This window comes from Onychostruthus taczanowskii, unplaced genomic scaffold (assembly GCF_017590055.1).
Source record: "Onychostruthus taczanowskii isolate IOZ18803 unplaced genomic scaffold, ASM1759005v1 scaffold17, whole genome shotgun sequence".
Classification (NCBI taxonomy): domain Eukaryota; kingdom Metazoa; phylum Chordata; class Aves; order Passeriformes; family Passeridae; genus Onychostruthus; species Onychostruthus taczanowskii.
The window spans coordinates 9,249,775-9,268,873 of NW_024498906.1; the positions used below are offsets into that span (position 1 = coordinate 9,249,775).

At 48.3% G+C, this 19,099-nt stretch overlaps 2 protein-coding genes and 1 long non-coding RNA gene across 7 annotated transcripts in view; 1 reads left to right on the forward strand and 2 right to left on the reverse strand.

Annotated features, from left to right (window-relative positions):
* The window catches only part of USP9X (ubiquitin specific peptidase 9 X-linked), a 95,795-nt gene extending 93,491 nt beyond the window's left edge, over nt 1-2,304 (forward strand). For 3 of the 5 annotated variants that reach the window (XM_041399693.1, XM_041399695.1, XM_041399692.1), the window contains one exon: nt 704-2,304. In XM_041399693.1, the coding sequence (XP_041255627.1) occupies nt 704-838 (135 nt within the window). In that variant the 3' untranslated portion in view covers nt 839-2,304. The remainder of the gene's footprint in view (nt 1-703) is intronic. The other 2 variants (XM_041399694.1, XM_041399696.1) reach the window with 1 other exon arrangement.
* LOC121333407 lies at nt 1,498-8,593 on the reverse strand. Its single transcript, XR_005952282.1, has 2 exons — nt 7,944-8,593; nt 1,498-7,777 (listed from the first exon to the last, which is right to left on the reverse strand). It is a non-coding gene; the product is annotated as an uncharacterized LOC121333407 (long non-coding RNA).
* Nucleotides 8,594-12,702: 4,109 nt separating this feature from the next.
* Nucleotides 12,703-16,553, reverse strand: RPL8 (ribosomal protein L8). The gene is made up of 6 exons (XM_041399698.1): nt 16,409-16,553; nt 16,116-16,259; nt 14,565-14,706; nt 14,077-14,295; nt 13,161-13,276; nt 12,703-12,902 (listed from the first exon to the last, which is right to left on the reverse strand). Exons 2-6 carry the CDS (start codon nt 16,251-16,253, stop codon nt 12,744-12,746), a joined length of 774 nt encoding a protein of 257 aa, XP_041255632.1. The 5' UTR covers nt 16,254-16,259; nt 16,409-16,553; the 3' UTR covers nt 12,703-12,743.
* Between the last annotated feature and the right edge of the window lie 2,546 nt (nt 16,554-19,099).

Consider the following 19,099-nt stretch of genomic DNA (forward strand, 5'->3'; position numbering starts at 1 on the left):
TCAGACACATTCCGTAACCTCACCATTGCCCTTGTCATGTGTTCACTTTCTTGCAAGAGATAGCATTTCTCACTAACACACACCCAATCCTCATACTCTTGGTTTCTCCACAAACTCTGCAAAACAGTTCATAAATGAGGTGGTTTTGTTTGCCAGAACTGTGTGTGACTTTTTCAGTTGGGGCAGAGCATTTGCAGAAAGCTGCTGGTCTAGATTTCGTGCAGTTCTATAACATTGAAGTTTCCCCCTTAAAAATTAAAGTGTGCTGCATAAACACAGGTTTGCTTTTTTCATCGTTTTAGGGGAAAAAGTCAAGCTGGTTGAATCTGTTAATAAAATCTGTGCACAGTGTAATGTCACAGCACTTAGGCAACCTCTCTTGGTCTCCTTTTTTCCTTTCTTGCTGCTTTTGCTTTGCATGTAATTGTTTGTGATTCAAAAGTTGAGATTACTGTTTCAACTGATCCTTTTATCTTTACAAGTTGAAAGTTTGTTTCCCTTGTGTGTAAATCGGGGAGGTAAGTGAAAGGTGTGAATCAGAGGAATGAAGCAGCTGGGATGTGTGTTCATATTATGTAGGTACATGAGAAGTTGGTGTGCTTGAGGATACTTCCTGGTGGTCTGAGTGGAAAGGGAGAAAGCAGGGAGTCAGGAGACAGCCCACAGGGTTAAATCCCTTTGAAATGTGTGTGCTTTGTTGCAGAATAACCACGTGCATGGACAGCCATATACGGGCCCGGCAGCACATCATATGAACAACCCTCAGCGAACTGGCCAACGAGCACAAGAAAACTACGAAGGCAGTGAAGAAGTTTCCCCGCCTCAGACAAAAGATTAGTGAAATGCACATAATCAATTAACTTGCTCCATCAAGACTGTGCACCCAGGCCTTACAGTCCAACTTTTCTCTGTGTCTGGCTAATATTTAAAACTAGAAAAACTATTCCTAATCAACATGGAGTGGAGAGTCTATTCACTGTCTTATCTGCAGAAAATTGCTGTCAATATATAACCCGCCTGCAGTGGAAAGTGTATAGTGTTTTGTAATAAATGGCCTGATGCTAATGTGTAAATGGCAAAGGTGTATATAGTATATTAATGTTTGACTGTTAATTCTTGAGCAAGAAACATTTTTTTTTGTCTGGATGAGACTCACAGATCTACAAAAACAAAAAAATAATTTCTTGATATATCTGCTGCGCTCTGCAACCAGTGTTGCCTGCCTCATGGCAGTTGGATCAACTCCTTTACGAAAAAGCCTATCCATGTCAACCACAAAAATAGTTTCATGTTAATTCTTTGCCACTGGAGTCGATTTTACTATGAGCAACGTAATGGCTGGTAACCTTTTAATTATTTGGTTGATGTGGAAAATTGGTGATGTAACATTGTTTCTAGATCTTTTTCATTGCCTTTTTCATTCTGGTATTAGGTTAATCACTTTGAAGCTATAGTTATGCTGTAACATTTAGCATGGCTTCACACCAAGTTAGTGTAGCCAATGAGGGGAATAAAAAAAAAAAAAAAAAACAAGCGTGAGAGCAGTTGTCCCAATGTGACAACTGTATTGCTCAGAACTTTTTCTTCTTACACCTAGACTATAAAATGGGGAGGGAAAATGTGACAAACAAGTGGTTTTCAGTTTCACATATGTTCCTCACATCTGATGTTTGACAGTTCTCTCTCTGGGTGGGATAAAGAACACTTAGTTTTCAGTAATAGGAATTTAAAAGATTTAAAACAAATATGCAAAAATTTGCTATGCCAGGATGCCTGGAGCATAATAGACTGTATTTGGTGTGCTTGTTTTGTTTCTTTGGTAGAGCTTATTAGATAAACTTCTAACACTTTCCTTCTACTGCATCCCAGTGAAGTGGAAGTCAACAAAATCACAGAGTACTTGTGAGTGCCACTGCACCAAGTTAACTTGCTGGTTTTCTGCTCGTTCACAGTTCTACTTGAAAGCGAGAATTGTCTTAGCTCTTTATCCATTATACAGAAAATCTTAACATTAGAAGCAGGGTTTAAATATAAAAGAAACTACTGGTTAGTCAAGTACAATTCTGAGGTATCTCTATTCCAGAATAAACATTTGTTTAAAGACTTAAAGAAACGCATCAGTAAATACTGTATTTAAATGAAAATTGGTAACTTGAATGTGTGTAATTTTTTTGGAACCTGTCTAAAAACCAAATACCCCTGCAAAACAGATACAGCCCACCCTATACTATTTAAATATTTTGCTGTTTTATTTTATAGAAATTATTTTGCTGAATTCACAAATAGAATTTGATTTAAGAAGAATGTTTTGTCCTGTGGTGTGTGTTGTTTTTTGGGGTTTTGTTTTTTAATGGACTGCACAGAAAGGTGAATTCTGTGCAGTGGCACTATGCTGAATTCTGGAACAACAGTCACATTGAGATTCTGTGCACAAAAAAAAAAAAAATTGGCCCTCAAGAATAAAATAATCAGGACAATTACACTGTAAAAGTTTCTTAATGTGATTTATCTTGTACTTTTTGTATGTTTTTATATATACATATATATATTTAAGAGCACAAGCTTGATGGTGTTTTTTACAAATGAGTTGATAGAAACAAAGCTGCTTATCAAATTAAAGGTCCGTAGTTTTGAAATGAACAATGGAAAATTCAGTCCAAGTGCATTCTTAGGCATTTAGTGTAACAAGGGAGAGACACAGAAGATTTTTGAATATGCTGTGTAGCAATGATCACTTTTATGCTTCCATGTTTTTCCTAGTGCTCAAGTTAATTCAGATTTTCTTCATAGTTTTTTAGTAATACCATTTTACCTGGATTTAGTAAATTTGGATAACGTGTTCCCATTTATGTTTGGGGATGCTTGTTGGAGGTTTTAACTACAAAAATTCTACCCTGAGTTCTCAAGTTGAAATATTTATTTGGACCAGTAATTGTTAAACAGGCTATCTCAGAGGCGATTATTACGTTTTCTGTACTATATAGGTAAAATATATAATGTGCTAGTTCAGCCTTGCCAAATGTGTTTGCTTTTAATAGTGCAATGATTGTAGAGACATGTCCAACCTGTGACACTTTAAGGCTGTGGCTTTCTCCAGCCATACCCAGCCCTGCCCCAGAACTGGGAATGGCTGCAGTGGCAGTTGTTTTCCAGGCAGCAAACTGAGGATTTTGTGCATCTCTGTGACATGAAGAAGGGTAAACCCATATTGTTTGCTGCAGCTGTTGCTTTTTAAACAGGCAGCTCCAGTGGAAGGTGCAATGTTTTCTTCACTCTGGGCAAAACCATTTTGAATTGTACTTCTTAACACATACTGTACAAGCAAAAAGTTTGATATGCACGTTTCTGTGGCAGCATTTTGGCAGGTGGCTCCAGGCGATGCTCCTGGCGATACCTCGTTGGTGATGGCACACTCTAGAGCAGTACCCCTCAAAGTGCCTAAAGATCTAATTCCCCCATCACTGATTTCAGTCCTGTTTTCTGTTTAGAACAGTTTCTAGGGAATCTCTGGTCTTCCATATAAATGAGCCAATAAATAGTAAAGCAATTCCTGGTGTTCCTGGCGGTGTAACATGGAATACATAGAAACTGAAAATCCATAGGTGATGTTGAGTCAGGGTTAGTGTGTAGTTTGACCTTGGGGGAAATCCATAACCTTACTGAGCAGAATTTCTCCATCTTGTACATTTGGATTGTGGTTGTTTAGTGACTGCATTAAGCTTTTAACACTTGCTGCTGTCAGTGTTAAAAATAGTACAGCCATATATAAAAAGAATTCAGTCACTGTTTGTGTATCAGTAAATGTGCTATGTTTTGGTCACAGAGTTGGTCACCTGCACCTGAGTTACCCCTTTGACAACAAGGAGATGGCTCAGGGTTCTATCAAAGCTTGTTTGTCCTGCAGGACCTGAACTTGTGGGAATGGACAAGCAGAACAGGGCTCTGCTTGATTTGGATTTTTTCACATTATTTTCCCAGCTGACTACAAGCTCTGAAAATTTGAGTTCTCTGTTTTTCAAGCTTGTGTATCTTGCTGAAATCAAGCCAGAAAGAAATTAAATTCCCCCATTGACATTTATTTTTTTCTTTTTCTGAGTGAAACTTTAAGCAACATGAGAGATTTGTGTTATATTTGCTGTTATGCCTTCTCAGCCACTCTGTTGTGCCTAGCTTGTGTGTTTTAGCATATGTATCATGAAAAAGCACTTACGGTTCCAAAACTTCCTGTTTATTTCCTGAGATCCAGGAGAGAATGAGATTAGCCATTCTGCCACAGTTAAAATGGGCAAAAATTGGCTGCTGTAGCAGTTTACTTCATTTTTGGTTTCAATAAATTTTGTCTACCTCTTAAGTCTTTTGCCAGAAATGAATAGGCTGATGAACTGTGTCAGGGCAAAGCGGCTCCATGTTTTTGTTGGCATGAGTTCCAGTTACTGGGCATTACAGGGAAGCTTTCAGTGCAATGAATTTAACTAGAAATGAAGTTAAAGACTTGACTGTATAAATTGGAGGAAGAAGTGGCATATTGGGAAATTTGCAGAGTAACCAATTAAGCATTTAAATATCTTGGTTAAACCTTGTTATCCCACACTCTCAATTCCACATTGGAAGCAAATTCTCTCTCCCTTGGCAAAAGACACACCTTTATTTTTGGGAGGGTGAGATGCTGATGCCAACCTCACATTTCTTAGGACAGGTGTGGGAGTTTCCCATTTGTGGCTCTGCTCCAGCACAGCATAAACAGGACAACAGTGATTTTGGCTCTCTGTCTTCTTACTTTTCATACTCTCCATCATGTTCATGTTACCACTTTCCCACAGCCATGAGGTCTTGGGAATGAAGTCTGCAGCTGCCTTGCCTAGAGCCAGACAGAAGAGGCATTCTGGGAGCAGTAGGAAATGTCTTGCACAAACCACGTGCTGCGCCGAGGTGCTGCAGTGGCAGAAGGCAGAGTGGAAGGATCCCAGCTGCTTCCTCCTGCAGGATTCCTGCTCTCCTTGCAGGTGGTCTAGTGGGGAAGGTGACACCAAACCACTCTTAAGAGCTCAATGAATTTTCTCCTGGCTGGCAGCTGGGCTCAGAGTGAGCTGTATGTGCCCTATGTGCCATTCCAGGGTGTCCCTGTCCCTGCCTTCCAGTGGGGTTGCCATGTCAGCACACTCTTGGCTGACACTTGGCCTCTGATCCAGACTGGGGGAAGGGCTTTAACCCACCCCGAGCACTGTCACTTTTCACACTGGAGAGGTTCTTACCATAAATTTCCTTTTATTTCTAAGGTATAAAAGTCTCCCCTGAGCTGTTTTTAAGTGTGCAGTAGCCATTCCTGTGTCATTTTTTCACAAGAGCAAGTGCACAGCCCCACCCCTGCAGTGCCTGTTAGGGGTAGGCTGTGTCTGGAAGCGTTGACAAGGGATTCCAGCCGTTAAATTCAGACATCCCCATCCTGCACTCTGATTTTCTAATGCAAGTTGTGGTGGATCCATGGATTTCAGCAGCATTTGTGTGGGTTCAGTTGATTTCAGCACTGTAAGAGTGGAAGTTGGTGATATGTTGGGGTCAAGCCAGCTCAGTCAGTGGGTGGCACAGAAGACAGAGCTCTTGTTTGCAGACAAATCAAAACAAGCACAGGGGAACCAGTTTCTGAAGGAGAAAAACACTCCTGAATAAGGGCTAACTTTTAATCAGATTTTTAAATACCCAACTCTGTATTTTTTAGCTTTAGAACTCCTTGAAGCCACTTTTTGATAATAAAACTGACCTACAGGCTGTTTCCTTGGAAGAATTTAATATAGCCTTAAATCATATCAGCACAGTTCTGAAACGACAGGGTCATTGTTCAGTGGTCAAAATAATGTGCAAAAAAATGTCTTCTAGTTTTTAACCATTAGATAACCTTGAGTAATGAAAACAAGAGGAAAAAGGTTCCATGACTTCATCTACAATCTGAGCATAGCAAAACATCCAGTGCAGGAAAACAAGATCATGCCCTTCTCTGTTTCTATAGTATTCAAAATGTCTGATAATGTTAATTTTTGTTCTAATTTGCAACTACTATTCCAGTAAATTGGTGTATTTTGCCCTAAGTGGTGTGAGCTGCACAGTCTGCAGTTGCAGTGATGTCCCCTTTAGTCCACACCAGAGCAAAATGTGTAAATGTTTGGTTTTCCCCCATAAGCTGTTCCCTGATCCACATTTCTGCTGTGGTGTCGTGCTGTTCCTGTTTTCATACAATGCCCAGGGCTGGATGAATGCTTTCCAAGTGTGGTTTCACCTGAGCCATTAAGTGAGCAGTTCTGTTCCTTTGCTGTAGTGATACCTCTGTAGGTGCAGCTTTTAAAGGTATTATTGGCCTTTTTTGTAGCTTTATTTATTGAAATGCTGCTCAGTTCTTGTCCCTCACTCTTAAATTCCTGTCCGTCATTTCTTGTGATTCTGTCTTACAGAGTTTTTCACTCTGGATTGCAAGGATCATTTTTATATTCAATATTTTTGTATTTTCTTGGAATCAAATCCCTTCACTTGCCATGATGATTGTTTACCTCCTGTCTTTACCCACACCTGCTGCCCTGCTGTTTGCTGCTGCAAGGGAAAAACCCAAAAAGCCCCCACGTTTGCCAGGCAGCCTGGAGCCTTTCACAGTGCAGTAGCAGCAGCCACAGCCTTGACCAGGTGGGCTTTGTCACCTCTTAAATCTTCTCATTTATGTGGGATAGGAAAGCTTTGTGCTGCTGATGGCAGTCTGGAATTCTAATAGCTTGTAGCTTATTGATTTTCTTCGGTTGGTTGTTGTTTGGGGTATTTTTTCCCTCCATTTTCTATATTGAACCATTATTCTACAGGTGAATAAAAGCAGTAGGTTTTGCTGGAATCTACTCTGGAAAAGAAGGCGAACTGAAAAGTTGGACACTTAATATACTTGATTGTATTTAAATATCTGGTAGGTGCTTTAAAGTCCTCAGAAGGTCTTCTGGAAGCAAATTCCAAAGCTTAGAAATGTGAAGATGAATTCTTCAGGACTTACTGATACTCACCAATTCTGTCTGCCCTGTGCGTGACTGAGGACAGGTGAAATAGCAGAAATGGGAATATTTTGCTGAAGGGAGAGGTCGTGCTGTGGGAAATCCCTGGGGAGCTGGAGCTGTGCTTTGCCTGGCCCCACGCAGCCCCGTGGCAGCAGCTGCTGAGCCTTTGTGCGGGACCCGTCCTGAACCACAGCGCTCCGGGGCTGTTCCGAGCAGGAACTTCCGATTAAGTAGCATGTAAAGCATTTTCTATTCTTCTTCTTCTTCTCTAAGATCTGTACTAAGTCTAATCCTCTGAGCAAATAAAGGCAGGGATGGGCTGAGCGAGGGCCAAGCTGCTTCTGTGAATACTTTCTACCTCTTGTCGTTCGTTGCCGGGAGCGGCTCCGGCCGTGCGGGAGCTGCCCTGGGCCAGGCCAAGGTGCACAAATTCCTGGTGGGGCTGTTTGCTGGGCAGGCACGGGCATCCCTGCCTCCCTGGGGATAAATGGAATTGTTTGGGGTACCTGTGTGTGCATCCAAGTGAAGGAGCTGGCATTTTGCAGGTGGCACCGTGAGGACTCCCAAGCGCTTCTCCTCAGCCTCTCGTGCTGCCTCCCGTGTGAAGCAGCATCAGATCCTCTCGTAATTAATGTTCAAATTATGCAGCAATCGCAGGGAGGGACTTGGTTTTCCAGCTGTGTTGGTGAGGGTTTAGGAAGGGAGACGTGGGCGTGTGAAAAGCCAGAATTCTGCAGATCAACCCAGGTGTTAATCTAGAGCAAAAAAATGTTACTGATTGCTACTGTGGTTGTGTGTAAGACTGAAATGCTGAAAGAGAACTGTAACCCTCCCACTCCGAGTCTGAGAGAGACCTGGCATTGGCATTCTGAACACTTCTGCAACCTGAACCAAAAACCTGCTGTGGGAATGTAGACTTACCATAGAGCTGTGGAAGAAAACTTCAATCGTGTCACTTCTCTCGGTCTTCAGAGCAGTCAACATGGTTTTGATGTAGGTTTTAGATTATGTATATATAAATCTGATTGAAGTACCAACAGCAAACCATAAATAAAATGTGGACTTAATTGAAGAACGGGCTAGTGGAGGCCTCTTGTGTTGAATTTATTAAAATACAACATAACCAAGTTGCTGGTGGAGGAGACTCGCTGTGATGAAGACAGGGAAATAAAGCTGGAGTTGAGCCAGGTTTGCTGCTGCCTCTGCACCTCCTGTAGCACTCACAGAGTGGTTTGGTGGTGCTGCAGTGGCTGGAGACAAGCTGGGAATGCTCCTGGCATCACCTTCGTGCCTGTGAGGGCCAGAGGCTCTGGGAGCTCTCCAGGGACAGTTCCTGTCACATTGCAGCCGAGAGGAGCTGGTGCAGCTGCTGGGGAGCTGCTGTGACCCCCGTGCCTGCCCCGTGCCCCTTGCTTTGCTCTGCCAGAGCCAGGGCCATCTCCCAGAGGAACGTGAGGTGGGTCCAATGGAGAGCTACTGGAAACCTCTGGATCCCCAAGTTTGCTCTGGAAGATATGCAAATGAAAGTGGAAAACAGTGGCAAATTTCTAGGAATTTGTGGTACTTACATGAAATTTAAAAAAAAAATTTAAAAGGACATTATGGAAGCAGGTGACTCAAAAGGTTCCAGCTTGGCATGAGGAAGAACTTCTTTACAGTGAAGGTGGCAGGAACAGCTGTGGAGTCTCCCTGTTTGGAGACATTCCAGACCCACCTGGATGCACTCCTGTGTCACCTGCTCCAGGTGACCCTGCCTTGGCAGGGGGATGGACCGGGTGATCTCCAGGGGTCCCTCCAACCCTGACACTTCTGTGATTCTGTAACACCTGAGTTTTTCCTTGGTCTGCTCAGTCAATGTCACCCATCTGAGTGCATGTGAGTGTGAATTCTCTGGACATCGACATGGTGGCAAAACTGAGAATTTAGGGTACACTCTGGATGTATCCCAGCAGATCACTGGGGGTGGGGGTAAACTGGGAGAAGAAAGCTTTTGATGAAAACAGCAAAAATGTAAAACAACTCCCACCAATGTTTCTGTTCTCACATTTCTCTCTGAGAATTTGTTAATGCCACAGGACAAAAATAGCCATTTTTTAATTTAACCTCTGTGGAGGTTGTAATGATTTATTGATCACCTGACTCCCTGAAACCTTTTAGAATTTGGGCTCCTGTGGTTTTCACATTAGCTGAAAACACAGCCCGAAGCATTTCCCTTGGATTTGATAGATACTTACCTGGTAACTTCAGCATAAGAGTCAGGATCATTATCTTGCTGCTGGAGCTTGCTTCCCTCTCTTTTTGCAGAAACTCCCTGCATGGGTTTGCTCTGGCCTTTTTTCACCTCACATTGTTTCCTTGCATCTCCCTCTGCAGTTCTGCCCTGCCTGCACCAGTGTGTGGCCGGCTGTGGCTCCTCCAGAGCTGCTCCCCTTTCTGATTTCTCAGGCTGGGCAGTCAGGGTGGGAGTGGTGCTGTGGAAAGCCCCAGGACAGTGACCTCCGGGTGAAGTGACCCTACTGCTCCCACGGGGTGTTGGCAGGGGACAGTGATGCTGATGAGGGTTCTGTTACTGGGGAGGAATTCGTGATACCTGTCCATGTTTAGGTAGCACTTGGTGCTTCTCAACACACCCTTTAAAATGCATAAAGAAAATGGTGTTTGCTCTTTCAGCAGATGGAAATTTGAAGCCCTTATGAAGGAAAGCTTTAGTGCTTCACTGGTATGTATATTTTTATTTTTAAATTTTTTTTCTTTTAGCAAAACAAAGCCATATACTGGAAATAACCTCTGAGAATTCTGCAGGAACACTTAACATCTTTCTTTAAAACACTTTGCTTCATTTCAAGATTTCTGTAACTGTGCTAATCTTTATGTGTGGAGGTTTAATAATATAATAATAATCATGATTAGTATTGTTTTACTAACGAGCATGGCTTTGGTTTTTAAGTTTGACTGTACCTATAGTAGCTCATGTCTTCTGTGCAGTATTAGGGTTGGGAATTGAGATGCTCCTCCATGAAGTGAAGCATCCTGGATATAAACCATATAAGCAAATTGACTGGGTATTCTGTCATGCTGCTAAAACAGTTGGTTTGAGCAGGAGGTTGCTGATTATGATACACAATTAAAGCATAATTACAACACATTACATAATTACTCCCACAGCAGGGGGGTTGGAACTAGATGATCTTCCAGGTCCTTTCAGCCCCAAACCAGCCTATGATTCCATACCGTGAGCAGTGGGGGTAGAAGAAGGGCAAGACCACAGGAGGAGCCTCATTTACATTTGAAAGTGTTTTTGTGTTGGAGCTGCCTCAGTCCGGCCGGGACACCCTCCCAGCTCACGGCCAGGTTTGTTCCTTCCTGTGCTCAGCAGCTCCTGCTCCTCTCAGTGTCCCTGGCTGGACACTCAGATTGATGAAATCAATCTCAGTGTTTGGACACTGGAGACTCAGATTGCAGAAATGATTTCTCTATTTCTGCCCTGCTCACTGAACCTGCTGCTGGTGCTCTGGGACACGGGACAGGGACTGCCTCAACTCCAGCCCATTTTCATTTTGTTCAGTGCTCTCACAGATCCTCCCAGCCTGAAGTTAAGCTTGTTAGGAACTCACCTGTATATTTTTATTGGTATTTAAAAAATTCTTATTGCATTGTTAATTGTCTTAACTTCCCCCGTCATGTAAACTGCTGGAGTTCACCTCTATCCTACAGCTTAAATTAGACATTTGGTTTAGAAAATATATTTCAGTTTATGAAACAGAGGGTTGGAAATTTAACTTGGGGTAGAAACCAATTTTGGATTTAGCTGGAGTCTGCTTGTTTAATCTGTTAATTTGTGTGCTCACAAAAAGGCCTGCAGAGAGAACAAAGGAGAAAAGTTGTGGATTTTTTTTTTTTTTTTTACAAATCAGTTTACTTATTTTTTTCATTAAATGTTGGTTTCTTTACAGCCTTTCATTGTTTATTTGCTTTATCTTACTCCCTCTTCCCTCATGTTTCTTTTCACAGACTTTTAGCCCTGCAGGTGTTGGGGCTGGAGGAGCATTTTGCCCCTTGAGTCTTCTGGTCATTTGCCAGGATCACAGTGGCTTTTTTGTTCCACCTTCATGCTGGTAACAGGAGACTGCACTGGAACAGTAGTTGCAACTGGAGCTTGCTGAAGGAGAAAAGTCTTTGAAATCCTCATGCTACTGTGTGAATTTAGAGACTTCTGGCATTGCATCCTATGTGTTTACATTAAACGTGTTTGGAGCTGCATTAAACTCTGTAATATGGTACTTATTTAGTAATTTGTATTTATTACTCCCTGCTCATGGACTTGGTGCACTGACCCTGTGGCTGTGAACACTGGTGGGCACTGTCAGAGCCTGGAACAGCAGCAGAGGCAGCCAAGGGTCAGTAACCATCTCCCCTTTCCTGAGAAAATATAACCCAAACATGGTTGGAAGCCATGATTTTCTGCGAATCCTTTAATACACATTTTGGTGGAACATGAAGTACTTCAGCTGCTCCTCTGATGGTGTTTGGGAGGAGTGTTACACTGGGAGCCCTGTCAGGAAAGCAGAGGCACCCAAGAGCTTCTGACCTCGTGGCCAGAACAGATGTGAACTTCAGACCTTGATGGGATTGGAGCAATATAAACAAACAAAACTTGCCCTCGTTTTGCTTCTTCTCCCCAGTGGGCTCTGATGCCTTTCTCCACGGTGTGGTTTGGGTTTTTTAAATTGCCTTTCCCTCCCCAGACAAACGTGGCCAGCTCCAGTACTGGATTTGTGGGTGGGTGTAGAAAGCACTTTTCCCACTTCACATTCCACCAGATTCCCATCAATGCAAGTCATTCCCATACATGGAAGTCTGGTCCTGGGCTCAGACCCCTGCAGCACAGCCAGATCAACAGCATCCCTGGCTTTGGGTGTGCCCAGACATGAAGGTGAGCCCCATTTGCTTTCAGATTTTTCCCTGCTAAGGCCAGAAAAGCTGTTAATAAAGCCATTTTGCACCAAACCCCATTACTTTTCTCATTCCCTTACAAAAGCTGGCTTTTCACAGGACAGCTGTTCTTGGAGAACATGGCTTCCCAGTGGACATCAGTGCTACTGCCCACGTGTTACTACAGCACCTTGGAATATCCCATCATGACCAACCTGCAAAGAAGAGATGTTTGAAGCTGCCTGCCTTTCCCAAAAACTGAGGAGTAAAGGGGGCAGTCTGTGTAACACCTCGAATTTTTTGGCACCTTTCATTTGGCTCAAGTTCCAAAAGGAAGCCCAAACCTTGTGAGAGCAGCTGAAATACTTCCCAAGTTTGCAACTTTTAAGTTTCCCCAACTCCAAAAGATAAAAATGGAAAACCATTATGTTAGAGGTTATGAACTCAGGAAACTGAGCATCCTTCCAGCCAGACTCCCAAGTTTAACCACAGGATTGCTTGACTGCTTTGTCAGGCCTCAGCTCCCACGGACCCAGGCCAGCATGAACATCACACCAGAGCACAAGAGCATCCACAGCAGTGTCACCCCAGCCTGCAGGACCAGCTCACAGCCTGCAAGCGCTGGCTGAATCCCTGCTCTCCCAGGCAAGGCAAAAAAACCCCGACACTCCGCTCGCAGCTTCCCGTGCCGAACACGATCCCGTTTTATCCCCACTGCAGCAGCAGACACCACGACCTCCACACGAGCTCTGTTGTACAAATTTATTGTGTGGCCCCCGGGGCGGGAGCTCAGTTCTCCTTCTCCTGCACAGTCTTGGTGCCCCGCAGCCGCCCCGTGCGGCGCGCGGCGATCAGCCCGACCTTGCGTCCCGCGGGAGCGTCCCTGCGGATGGTCGAGGGCTTCCCGATGTGCTGGTGGTTGCCTCCTCCGAAGGGATGCTCCACGGGCTGTGCAGGGGGAAAGCAAGACAGCAATGTAACCACAGAAACTGGTGGTCAACAGAAATCAACAGGTTGAAGGGGACAAAGAAGTAACTATGTCACTTTTCACGTGGTGCAGTCACCATGGAGCGCTGCCAATTCACCCCGTGGCCACACATTTATCTGGGAAGCTTCCCTCCCAGATACATGCCAGGCTCGTCCCAATATCCCACACATCTTTCCTGAACTGCCAGAGGGGACAGGGATGACTCCAGACAGACTCACGTTCATGGCCACACCACGGACGCGTGGCCAGCAGTTCCTCTTGGCCTTGTACTTGTGGTAGGCACGGCCGGCCTTCAGGATGGGCTTGTCAATACGGCCTCCACCAGCCACGATTCCTGCAGGGAACGGCAGGAATGGTGACACCCAAACAGGGCACACACCAGTACCACGGAAAGCCAACACCAACAGTGACATCAGAGCTGAGCTATAGCCTTCTTTCTGATCCAATACACACGGATTGAGCTGTCTTTCTAAAGCACTGCCACTTTTACTGCGACTATTTCCTGAGCAACATTAAGTTTTCCAAGTGAAGTATGAATTGAAAGAGCTCAGGGGACTGTGAAGAACTTTGAGGTCAAATACCAACTTGTTTCATGATTTACTGAGTCAATTTTACTGGAGTAACACACTGGATTATTCGCTTTGGTGTCTTCCATGCAGAGGCAGGCAGGTGTCACCAGCAGCCACCTCAGCTGCCAGTCAGGTGCACAACAAACCTGCTGCAGCCTCTGCTTCTTGGCAGTGGTTTTGTCATTCCCTGTCAGACCTCCCAGAACATTCCACCCACCTGGCACCAACAACAGGCTCCTTCAGTGTACCAGAAGCAGGAAATCAAAATGCCATTTGCCGTACAAGTCCTTCCCCGAGAACTGCAGATTTTACAGGCTGAACAATTCCACTGCAGCCTGAGGACAATGAGCATCTACTTTTCTGTCCTCTCACTAGGTCAAACCTCCAAATTTAGGTTAGCAACATGCAAAAGTAATGCAGGTGTAAAATACAAGCCAGGCACCTGAGCAGAGGCCGTCCAGCCTGCACGTGGCAATATTTTCAAGGTGCTTATTTAAAGTGGGGCCTTGTTTGGAAGATTCAGTGACAAGCACCCAGTGACAAGTGCACAGTGATTGCTCCTTACCCACAACAGCCCTGTTTGCAGAAGAAATCACTTTCTTGGAGCCTGAGGGCAGCTTCACTCTGGTTTTCTTGGTTTCAGGGTTGTGGGAGATGACGGTGGCGTAGTTGCCGGAGGCGCGCGCCAGCTTCCCGCGGTCACCGGGCTTCTCCTCCAGGCAGCACACGATGGTGCCCTCGGGCATGGTGCCCACGGGCAGAACATTCCCGATGTTCAGCTGGGCTGCAAGGAGCAAGAGAGCAGCCACAGCTTCACTGGGGGCCCTGGGCTGGGGTCACAGCCCTGCTGAACACGGGAGGGCTGCAGCAGCAGGGTGCTGCACTCCAGCATCCTGAACTCCAGCAGCTGGGACACCCAGCCCCAGCCGCAGCCCCAGCCGCAGCCGCAGCCCCTGCCCCAGCCCCAGCCCGCCCCAGCCCCAGCCCCAGCCCTTCCCATAGGCCCAGGCCCAGGCCCAGGCCCAGCCCCAGCCCCAGCCCCGCCCAGCCCACCTTTCTTGCCGCAGTACACGAACTGCCCGGTGTGGATGCCCTCGGCGGCGATGAAGAGCTCCGTGCGCTTCTTGAAGCGGTACGGGTCGCGGAAGGCGATCTTGGCCAGCGGCGCGCCCCGCCCGGGGTCATGGATGATGTCCTGTGGGAATGCGGAGCTGCTGCAGGGCAGGGCAGGGCCGGGCCCTGCCAGGGGCTCTGCAGGAGCCAGCCCACTGGGGCACGGTTACTCTGGGATGAGCCTCAGCAGGACACTTCTCAGGGCTGAGGATTCACGTTTGATCCAACACCGGCGCCGGTTCCTACATCCCATCCTGTCAGAGAAACTCCTCCCTGGCACAGGCTGCCCTGAGGAACTGTGGGTGCCCCAGCCCTGGAAGTGTTCATAGCCAGGCTGGATGGGCCTTGGAGCGAGCTGGGACAGTGGAAGGTGTCCCTGCCCACTGCAAGGGATTGGAACTGGATGAGCTTTAAGGTCCCTTCCAGCCCAAATCCTTCACTGATCACAAATAACGCCTGGATACGTGTGCTGCTGGTAGCTCATCCTGGCTGAACAGCTTTGTTCCTGACATTCTGCAGGGATCCATCTCTCCATACTAAGAAATCCACTTTCACTTTGCCCCACCACCTCTGGGCAGGACAGAGCTGGGCACAGGCAGTGACTTTCCCTGTGTTTCCCTGGGACTGCAGCATTTCTAACATTCTGCACTCAGGTAAAACAAAGGTTTTGGAGCTCCTAAACAAAGCAGCACAGACTTGTTTCTTTTACACTTGAAAAGACACGTGCATTCTGCTCCTGAAGCACTCTGGGATCAAAATACCCAACCGTGCATTTACAGGCTTCAGACAAGTGGCTCTGACACATCTCTGGACGTGTCTGTCTCCCAGGACAGCTCACGAACTGCTGGTGCCCATTGCTGTGGTTTTCTCCCCTGTGTATGACCAAGTTCAAAGCTTGCTGCCCACCTTCTACCACCACCTCACTGAGGTGAGGGTGAAGAAAATTCTCTCCACACCTGAACGTGTTCCCCTGTGTATGACCAAGTTCAGGTCAAAGCTTGCTGCCCACCTTCTACCACCACCTCACTGAGGTGAGGGTGAAGAAAATTCTCTCCACACCTGAACGTGACCGTGCTGTGAACGCTGAAGGTGCTGAGAGCACCCAGCCAGCAGCACTGCTGGCACTCTGCAGTCCCTGACACCCCAAAAAAGTCCCTGCGGCACCCCTGAGCCACCATCACACCCCAAATACAGCTGCTGCCTTGCTCCTGCTGCTCAACACTGAAATGATGGCTATCACTTGGCATTTACAAATATTTGATTTTTTTTTTAATACGCATCTAGCTACATGGGAGACTCCCCAGCCACGTTTCCAGAGGCACAGGGAATCCTTTTGGCAACACAAAACCACGCTGGCACTGCTAGTCTTAGCAAAGCTCCAGCAGAACTGACCGAGGAACCTGGATCCGGACAGACAGGATCAGGAGCAGCCGGAGGCCCGCGGGCGCTGCCGGCAGCTCGGGGGACGCGGTGCCCAGTGTGCCCCCGTACCTTGACGATGCCCTTGATGTACCCGTGCCGCTCGGCGAAGTCCACGGCGCGCAGCTTGGCCGGGCCCTTCCTGTGCTTCACGTGGGCGCGGAACACGGAGCCCGCGCCTTTCCTCTGCCCGCGGATGACGCGGCCCATGGCGCCCTGCGGGGACGCGGGGACAGCTCAGCGACAGCCGCGACGCGCTCAGCGGCACCCCATCCCTGCCCCGTCCCCGCTGCGCCCCTTCCCGCGGCCGCCCGGGCGCGGATGGAGGCGGATCGGGATCGGGATCGCGGCCTCCCCGCTCCTACCTCGCTCCGGCCTCCCTGGGAAAGAAGGAAGCGTTGACGTCACGGGCGCGCCGAGGCCCTTCCGGCGCGGTGACGTCACGTGAGAAGAGGCGGAGCCCCCGCGTTCCCTCAGCTGCTCCGGGCCCGGGAGGCCGGGAGAGCCCCGGGACGGGGCGGGCCGCGGGAACCGGGAGAGCCCCGGGATGGGGCGGGCCGCGGGAACCGGGAGAGCCCCGGGATGGGGCGGGCCGCTCCTCCGGGCCCGGGACACCGGGAGAGCCCCGGGATGGGGCGGGCCGCGGGAACCGGGAGAGCCCCGGGATGGGGCGGGCCGCGGGAACCGGGAGAGCCCCGGGATGGGGCGGGCCGCGGGAACCGGGAGAGCTCCGGGATGGGGCGGGCTGCGGGAACCGGGAGAGCCCGGAGCTGGCGCGGACAGACGGGAGCGCTCCGAGATCCGGACCGGACGGGTGCGGCCGCGCGGTGCGAGTCAGCACATTCGCTGCGCAAAGGAGAGCGAATAAAAGCGACGCGCGCGAAGCTGTCCCCATTCCATAAATTGATTTTACGGCGTTGAAAGCGGCGGCAGACACAGCCCGGTGTGAAACACTGCAGCGTGCGCTTCAATGGGTAATGAAAACAAAACCTATACATTAAATATATACGTAGGAAATAGACAATAAAACGCTCCGCAGCAGGGGCTGCTGCCTGCGGGCAGCGCGGTTCCGCGGCCGGCCCGGCGCTCTCTGCCCCTCGCTCCCGACCCGCGGGTCCCGTCCAGCGGGAGCCGGGGCAGCGCCCGTCCCGGACAATTCCCGTCCCGGGGCAGCGCCCGTCCCGGACAATTCCCGTCCCGGACAATTCCCATCCCGGGGCAGTGCCCGTCCCGGGACAATTCCCGTCCCGGGACAATTCCCGTCCCAGTGCAGTGCCTGTCCCGGGACAATTCCCATCCCAGCGCAGTGCCCGTCCCGGGACAATTCCCATCCCGGGGCAGTGCCCATCCCAGCGCAGTGCCCGTCCCGGGACAATTCCCGTCCCGGGGCAGTTCCCATCCCGGGACAATTCCCATCCCGGCGCAGTGGCCGTCCCGGTGCAGTTCCCATCCCGGGGCCGCTCCCGTCCCGGTGTTCCAGGACCTGCTTGTCTGTGTTTTAAAACGCTCCTGGCCACACTGCAAGGATACCCAGGGCGGAAGGGGGCGGACGGGCTCGGAGTGCACGGCTCCACTCCTCCAGGGCTTTCTTCACGCAATCACAGATCAGATTATGCTGGAAAAAATCTCGAAGATCATCGAATGCAACCTTTGACTGAACACCACCGTGTCACCCTGACCAGGGCACTGAGTGCCACATCCAGCCTTTCCTTACACACCTCCAGGGAGAGTGACTGCACCACCACCCTGGGCAGCCCATTCCAATGTCTAATCATTCCTCCTGTGAAGAAATCCTTCCTACTGTCCAACCTAAACCTCCCCTGATGGGTCCTCTCCTCCGTCCCTGGTTAGCTGGGAGAAGAGACCAGTCTCCACCTGGCTACAGCCTCCTGTCAGGGAGCTGGAGAGAGCCTTTTCTCCAGGCTAAACATTCCCAGCTCCCTCAGCCTCTCCTCACAGGACTCCAGACCCTTCCCCAGCTCTGTTCCCTTCTCTGAGCTCTCCTGCCCCTCCTGAACTGAGGGGCCCAGAACTGGACACAGCACTCGAGGTGTGGCCTCACCAGTGCCCAGTATAGGGGGAGAAACATTTAGTTTAAACCTAAAACTAAGAGATCCCAAGCCTGTTGTCCTGGGATCTCACACAAACAACCAGGGACCCCGAGCTAAGAGCTGCCATGCCAAATCCTTCCTTAAAGAGCTGGGCCAAAGGTGCAGTTTGTAGGAGGAGGCTCCAGCCATCACAGATACAGATACAGGATCTGTAATGGTCAGACTGCACGGTGCAGTTTAAGAGCTGTAGGTTTTGGGTGGAGAAGTAACTGAAGATAAAACCCCAGCAGGTGCTTTAAGCTGCCTTTGCCAGATTTTAATCAATGTTAATTAGGGCATAATTGAGAGATACAGCAAAGCAGAGGTAATCATCTTAGTGTTCCTAATCAACTTGTGCTTCGCCTGGAAGGGGAAATGAAAAGTGCCTTAATACCAGATTTTCTGCATCAGAGGCCACTTTTCCAGAACAGGTCACTGCCAATGACCCAGTTCACTGAAGATGGACGGTTTAACCTTACCTGACTCACTGGAAATTAGGAACAGCTCATCAGCCCCACTCATGCCATTGCTCCTCTCCTGCAGCTGAAGACCCTACACATCCACCACGACTTGACAGGTGAGCTTTCCCACCACAGTCCTCCTGGGGCTGGTGGAACTCACCCTCCTGTAAGATGCAAAACCCTTGATGCCACGGGCTAGAGCTGGGATCCTTGTTGGATTCAGCCCAGGTGAAAGGATTAGCATGGCCAGGAGTCCATCCTGCCCATCTGCTGGAGGTCACTGTCCCTCACACAGTGTGACAGCTGGGCCCCATGTGACAGCTCAGGGCATGATGGCAAACTGCCACTCACTTTGGTTTACACTGAGTTTACCTTCACGCTGAGTGGGAACATCTCGAAACTTGGATTTATGGTTCCTGTGGCAGCAGGAGTCTGGTTAGGTATGGCTACTAAATAAGACAAGGATCTCTAGATCCTAGACCTCTAAGATCTCTCTCAAGGTCTC